General features: G+C 43.1%; 1 protein-coding gene across 2 annotated transcripts in view; it reads left to right on the top strand.

Annotated features, from left to right (window-relative positions):
- Positions 1 to 6,145, top strand: part of LOC144956139 (uncharacterized) — a 59,951-nt gene extending 53,806 nt beyond the window's left edge. For both annotated transcript variants that reach the window (XM_078886521.1, XM_078886520.1), the window contains exon 5: positions 4,014 to 6,145. In XM_078886521.1, coding sequence (XP_078742647.1) covers positions 4,014 to 4,966 — 953 coding nt within the window. In that variant the 3' untranslated portion in view covers positions 4,967 to 6,145. The remainder of the gene's footprint in view (positions 1 to 4,013) is intronic.
- Positions 6,146 to 7,500: the final 1,355 nt, after the last annotated feature.

Below are 7,500 nucleotides of genomic sequence, written 5' to 3'. Positions count from 1 at the left end.
GATGGCAATGTTGTGAACTTATTAGCCAATCGCATACTATCTATATGATGTTACGAGGTAGGCCCTCTCATAGAAAATCCAATAATAAACGGAGATAAACCAAACCAAACAAATCATATTTCTCACCCTTTCTCTCGGGCCGATACTCACACCCAGCGTGCATCATGAATGATACTCAACAAAAACAAATAGCTTCTCCGGATAGGTTACCGCACCTGCAGAACTTACATTACAGCTCTCACCATGCAATGTCACGGGCAACTTAACTCTTAATTCGCCTAAGAGACGGACATAAAAGATGTTTTTTTTTCTTTTCCAACTCTTTCTTTATGCGGCCCATCGTCTCATAACGGTATAGAAGGAACGAAATTGACGTCGCTCAGCTCTTTTGGTGATAACTCGTTTACTAAATTCTATCAATCAGACTATAGATAGTTCGAAGTTGACGTCACTGAGGTCTTTGTTATTGTTTTATTGTCATCCACGTTTATGAGTAATTCTCACTGAACCCTATTTAACCTGACTATAAACGATCAAGGTTACACATAGTTTTGTGTGTTGGCCCGTTATACTTCCGGATGGCAATGTTGTGCGCTTCTTGCCATGCGCATACTATCTATAGGGTACCCAACCTCTGTGGTGTAATGGTAGCGCATCTGGCAGGTTATCATGAGGGCCTGAGGTTCGATCCCCAGTCGAGGAAGATTGAATTTATAGCGCAATATCAATTGAACGTGCTCAAAGCGCTTTACAAGGGGTCCCTGTCCAACAGCAACATTTAAAATTTAGGTCAAGACATGACGCCTGTAAGGCGATGTTATAATTTTTTCGGACAGAGACAACGCTGTTAACGGCCAGGTACTTATTTTACACCTGAGTACGGTGAGAGAATGTGAGTAAAGAGCCTCCTCCAAAGACTCAACTATGAGCCGAGCGAAGCTCGAACCCAGGACCTTCCGATTCGAAAGCGAGTGTCATACACCCACAAAGACCGCATAGCCGCACATACAAGAATACCATTTTGACGGGTTGGGTAACATATTATTATGATCATTAGCAACCTGTCTGTCATTCCGTTAAAACCAGTAAGTCATCTATCCGTATCGGCATTACCCGTCCGTCCATACGACCCTCCCCGCCCCCCCCCCCCCCCCCCCCCCCCCCCCCCACCCCCCCCCCATCCATCCACCCTCCCTCTCGTCTCTCTCTCTCTCTCTCTCTCTCTCTCTCTCTCTCTCTCTCTCTTTTCTCCCCCCACCCCCCGCCTCCCCTCCCCACCTAATCCCTTATCGCTAAAGACACGCCTCGTTTCACCGCTTCAGATTCTATCGCACGTGCATTCATTCATTCAGTCATTCATACATTCACTCCGTGAGCAGCAGCAGCAGCAACATGGCAGCAGCAAGCCATCGGCGGGTAACTCTGACTGCTATTACACGCTGATTGACTTATCTCGATGTTTTCATCTCCCTTTCAATTATTGCATCCATTTAACTCCGACTATCTATCTATCTATCCCCCCCCCCCTTTTTTTTTTTTAAATCCTCGCTCTCGCTCTCTCTCTCTCTCTCTCTCTCTCTCTCTCTCTCTCTCACTCCCTCTCTTCCATTTTGCTAGTTTCGTCAATCTTTACACTCTGTATATACTCTCTCTCTATGTATCTCACTCTATCTCTCTCTCACTCTCTCTCTCTCTCTCTCTCTCTCTCTCCCTCTCTCCATCTCCCTATCTCTCCAATCATCCACCATTCCACCCTTCTTCTTCTTCTTCTTCTTCTTCTTCTTCTTCTTCTTCTTCTTCTTCTTCTTCTTCTTCTTCTTCTTCTTCTTCTTCTTCTTCTTCTTCTTCTTCTTCTTCTTCTTCTTCTTCTTCTTCTTCTTCTTCTTCTTCTTCTTACTTCTGCTTAGTTCTCCCTCATATTGTCTTATGTTTGAATGTCTATTTGGTGAAGGAACACCAAAGTCTTACTTAGCTCTGTCAGTGGTGGCCCATACAGTTCGGCCTGCCGAGGTGTGGTACCAGGCCAAAATTCCTCTCTTGTTGTTGTATACTTTGGGCATTTCTGGAGTATAATATAATGAGCGTCTTCCTACCCTTCACCACAATTATACATGTCTGTTTCTCCTACATTGAAAATCTTTGAGATCACCCAATCTACTCCGCTATAATGTGGTCTTGTGGTATGACACACTCGCTTTCGGATCGGAAAAGGTCCTGGGTTCGAGCCTCTCTCGGCGCATAGTTGAGTTCTTGGAAAAGGCTCTTTACTCACATTCTCTCAGCGTACTCATGTGTAAAATGAGTACCAGGTCGTTAACAGCGTTGTTCTGTCCCGAAAAAAAAATGTCGCCATATCAGGCATCAGGTCTCGTCCAATATGTTAAATGTTGCTGTTGGCCTGGGACCCAATGTAAAGCGCTTTGAGGCTTCGAATGGATATTGGGCTATATAAAAGCTCTCGTTTTTTTAAACTCTCATCCGATCACCGATCCATCATTCCAGTATTCCATCCATCCATCCATCCATCCATCTATCCATCCATCCATCACTCCATCCACCAGTCTCCCACCCCATCCATCCATCCATTACTCCATCCACCAGTCTCCCACCCCATCCATCCATCCATCTATCCATCCATTCATCCATCCATCCATCACTCCATCCTTCTATCCATCCATCCATCCATCCATCCATCACTCCATCCATCTATCCATTATTCCATTACTCCATCCACCAGTCTCCCACCCCATCCATCCATCCATCTATCCATCGATCCATCCATCCATCCATCTATCCATCCATCCACCCATTACTCCATCCACCAGTCAGTCTACCACCCCATCCATCCATCCATCCACCAGTCTACCACTCCATCCATCCATCCATCTATCCACCCATCCATCCATCCCTCCATCCACCCATTACTCCATCCACCAGTAAGTCTACCACCCCATCCATCCACCCATCAATTTCAAACTCCTACACACAGAGGTCCAATCTGGGTACTCCCATCACAGCATCAGGTATAAATATTAGATGAATCGAGGCCCTAATCTCTCCCCTAATTGAAATTAGATACAGACACCCTGCCTCGTCAGCTGGGTCCTGTCTGGCGGTCTCTCCATGATCACAACGCCTGTCATTCATAGACTGCAATCCATTTAGGATCGTCACCTTTTGTTTTGTCGCCTTCGTCGTCGTCGTCGTTTTTTTTAAATATCCACGTCGTCGTCGTCGTCATCATCATCATCATAATTATCGTCGTCGTCGTCATCGTCTCGTCCTCGTCCTCCCCCTTATCGTCCTCCTCCTCCTCTTCGTCATTCTCTTCCTCCTCATCATCAAGAATATCCATCATCATCATCATCATCATCATCATCATCATCATCATCATCATCATCATCATCATTATCATCATCATCATCATCATCAGCAGCAGCAGCAGCAGCAGCAGCAACAGCAGCATTGACAAGAATGCGATCTCTTCTAAACTCACTTATGTCTTTTCAAATCTCCCGATCAGTCAATTAATGAGTCAATCAATCAATATTTCAAACAATCAATCAGTCGATCAATCAATATTTCAATCAATCAATCAGTCAATCAATCCATCACTGTATTGTCTTCTTAAATCTCTTTAATCATATTATATTTTAATCAACGGGGTTAGTGACAGCAGCAGCTGCAGTATCATTGACTTATCTGAACCAGCGGCCACCTGAGCTCTAGCCCTTCACAAAACATTAACCATAGCAAATACTTCCTGAACCACAACTCAAGGCTAAACACGCTGGCTTCAAATGACTGCCCCATTACCCTATATTTTATCATGACTTCATTAGAATAAAGGGCTTGACCCCTGTAAGTTCCTTGTTTAGTATAATTTTGCTCTTTCTTCAAAGACGTTTTTATAATTATGTATTCAATTTCATTTCATGCGCCGTCCACAGCTAATCAAAAGCACCTTATATTTACCTTCATTCATATCATTTCTTCATCTTTCTCTTCCACAGGAGAAAAACCATTCAAGTGTGAGTTCGAAGGCTGCGACAGAAGATTCGCGAACAGTTCAGACAGGAAAAAGCATTCACACGTCCACACGTCCGACAAACCCTACAACTGTAAGGTCAAAGGTTGCGACAAATCCTACACGCATCCGAGCTCCTTGAGGAAACACATGAAAGTCCACGGGAAAACGAGTCCGATACCGGACGGGTACGATTCCGATCCCGACCAAGACCCAGACTCGCCCGAATCGAGCGAGTCCAATCACGACGCAAGCCCAGCCGGCCCACCTTCTCCAGTAGCGCTTACGTCTCCATCCCTACAACAACAACAACAGCAACAACAACAACAACAGCAATTATCATCCCAACAGCAACAACAACAACAACAGCAACAAAGATTATCGTCTCAACAGCAAAACAGCCAAAGTCAACAGCAGGCACAGCAACAACAACAACCATCTCAACAGCAATCTCAACAGCATCACCATCAACGTTCGTCCATCACTCACCCCCTCCACCCAATACCCGCTATAGCCCCCTTAATACATTCCTCTTCAACTCCATCCTCCTCCTCATCTTCTTCATCATCCATTTCCAGCCCTCTTTCATCCTCTTCCTCATCCTCATCATCTATATTAAATAACAACAACAACAACACAAGTAATATTTTATCGGGTATGCTTCCCCCTCACAGCTCCCCCCTCCTGCCCCCTCCTCCACACCCACACCACAATTCCCTTCTATCCCACACCCATCCCCACACCCACTCACACCCACACCACCCGCACACCAACCCTCACCACCACCACCACCACCACCACAGTAACCCGTTGAGCGAGTGGTACGTATGCCAGAGTGCTGGAACCATGAACCATGCGACTCATGATCACCACCCATCCCTATCATCTCTCGGACATATTTCTTCCCTCCACCCTCCACAAGTTTTACAATACACGTAGCTCCAACCTTATCCCCCCCTCCCCCCCCTCCCCCCCCCCCTCCCCTTGCCCATTCCCACCACCCATCACCCGCTTTTCCCCTCTCCTCCTCCTTTAGTCTATTAGAACCATAAGTCCTATCAATTTGGAGCTAATCCCGGTTTCTTAAACCTGAAACTGCTACCTACTACCAGACCTATTACTACTACGAAAATGTCTTATAAATACGAATTTTTTGGTCCTAATTGGCAATGACATATTTTTAAAAAAATGAGCCTTATATAGAGCAAAATCCACTAAACGTGCTCAAAGTGCTTTACAAGGGGCCCCTGGCCAACAGAAACATTTAACATTTAGTACGGGACATGACGCCTATTAGGCAATATTACATTTTTTTTTGACAGAGACAACGCTGTTAACGGCCAGGTACTCATTTTACACCATAGTACGGTGAGAGAATATGAGTAAAGAACCTTCTCTACGGACTCAACTATGCGTCTTAGCGAGGGTCGAACCAAGGACCTTCTGATCCGAAAGCGAGTGTCATACCACATAGCCGCATATGAGGAGCTCTAATTCAATAAACTTCTCTAAAACGAAGTATTATGTCCAGGGCTAGTATAGAAAGGAGTTTAAAGCATTAATTTAATGTATTTAAACACAAATTGGTCATTTTGAATGGTAGTTATAATGTCTACTATGTTATTTCACCCCTGAAAACTACGATTTTTTCCAATTTCAAGTTGGCAGGTCTGCCTACGACGTATTTTTAACCCTCTCCATACCAACTAAGGAAAATCGTCAAATTCATTACCCTTCAACAGGGCTGCCAGTTGTACGGTTAAAAAGCACACAAAGATTGTCTGCTTATTCTGTCAGATTATACGTTTAGAAAAAAAAATGACAATTAAATCTTAACATTTTAATGTAAAAATGTGTCTTATAACCAAAGACACTGTTCTCTTTCATCGGGAGATATTTTTTTTTCGCGAAGTCCCAGGTTTGAGACTGCTTTTTTTTCTTCTTTGTTTTCCAAAATGTGGGTCATTTTAAGCGATCGATATCACTTTGAATGACAAGTTTTCTGGCCATGCCAAAATATTAGATACGTAGAGAGAGAGAGAGAGAGAGAGAGAGAGAGAGAGAGAGAGAGAGAGAGAGAGAGAGAGAGAGAGAGAGAAAGAGAGAGAGAGAAAGAGAGAGAGAAAAGAGAGAGAGAGAGAGAAGAAGAGAGAGAGAGAGAGAGAGAGAGAGAGAGAGAGAGAGCACTGGATACGCCTCTATCAGCGACTACTACGTCGGGGACGAGTCGCCGACGAAGTCTTTCGTTCTACGGGGCCGGTCTAGGGGCCGGACAACCATCGGGACAAATGTAGTCAGTGCTCTATGTTAGCTTTGGTTGTACAATCAATCTGTGTGCCTATAATTCTATACGAAGTCCTAGGCCTCTACACATACAAGGTCGTGCATTTTTGCGATTTTTGGACAAGCGAACAAATTCCAAATTGTAGCTCTCGTGCAATAAGAGCGCTCACTTTGAGAACAAAGTTTAGACTTTCAAAATGCAAGAATGCAAGAATTATTTTATTGTAGACACTCCTATCGAAGAGAATCGAATTTTTACCCAAATAGTTTTAAACCAGAATATTCCACGCTATTTATCAAACTAAATTAGAATTCATGTATATATATAGTTATGCAGACCTGCCTAGTATTACGAAAATTCCGTAAAATTACGAAATTTGGCTCCAATTTTAGAATTTATTTTATGAGCAGATCGAAATCATTAAAACTTATGGAAAATGGGAAAAATGGAAATTGATATCAGATTACATAATCTAAAAGATTTTGAAGTGTTCTTTATTCATTGTGATGGTAAATTGTTGAGTTTTAAAAGTTAACTAGTATAGCGACTTTCAGTTTTTATCTTTTTAAAAATTACAAATTAAAAAAAAAAACCCTAGACCGTCTAAATTATGTACACATTTATTTCGGATTCTTGAGGTAGTCATAAGATCTGTATAAATTACTCGGTCGTGCATTTTTGCGATTTTAGACAAGCGAACAAATACCCGACAACAGGGACGCATGAGTTTGAGAGTGCCATTGGGGAAATAGGGATTTTAGTTGGCTTTCAAAATGCAAGAATGCAATAATCAATTTATTATTAGACACCTCAAGTAATTTGTAATTCGCATTTTATATTGAAATAAATGTTTATTCTTAAAGAAAGTATATATTTATTGTTGTCTTAGTTTGTTTTTAGCGTTATGATGGAATGGATGGCCTTGACCTTGAAAAGTGTTTTAAAGTCTGAATTATGAATTTTATTCGGGAGGGAGGGAGGGGAGGGGGGGAAGAGGCGGGGAAGGGTGGCTTTATTGAGGATATCTGACATTAATAACAATGCATTTCTATAGCGACTAAACGTCCACTTAAAAGTGTTCTGCAGCGCTTTACAATTACCCCAAACGCACAATGACCCCCCCCCCCCCCACACACACAGAGGGGGGGGCCCCACACAGTGTTTGGGTGTTAGGACAACATAAATCAAT

Source organism: Berghia stephanieae, chromosome 10 (assembly GCF_034508935.2).
Source record: "Berghia stephanieae isolate SIO BIC M18660-M18661 chromosome 10, UCSD_Bste_1.3, whole genome shotgun sequence".
NCBI lineage: Eukaryota > Metazoa > Mollusca > Gastropoda > Nudibranchia > Aeolidiidae > Berghia > Berghia stephanieae.
The sequence above is the reverse complement of the archived record's forward strand: the minus strand, read 5'-3'. Positions and strand labels throughout refer to the sequence as shown.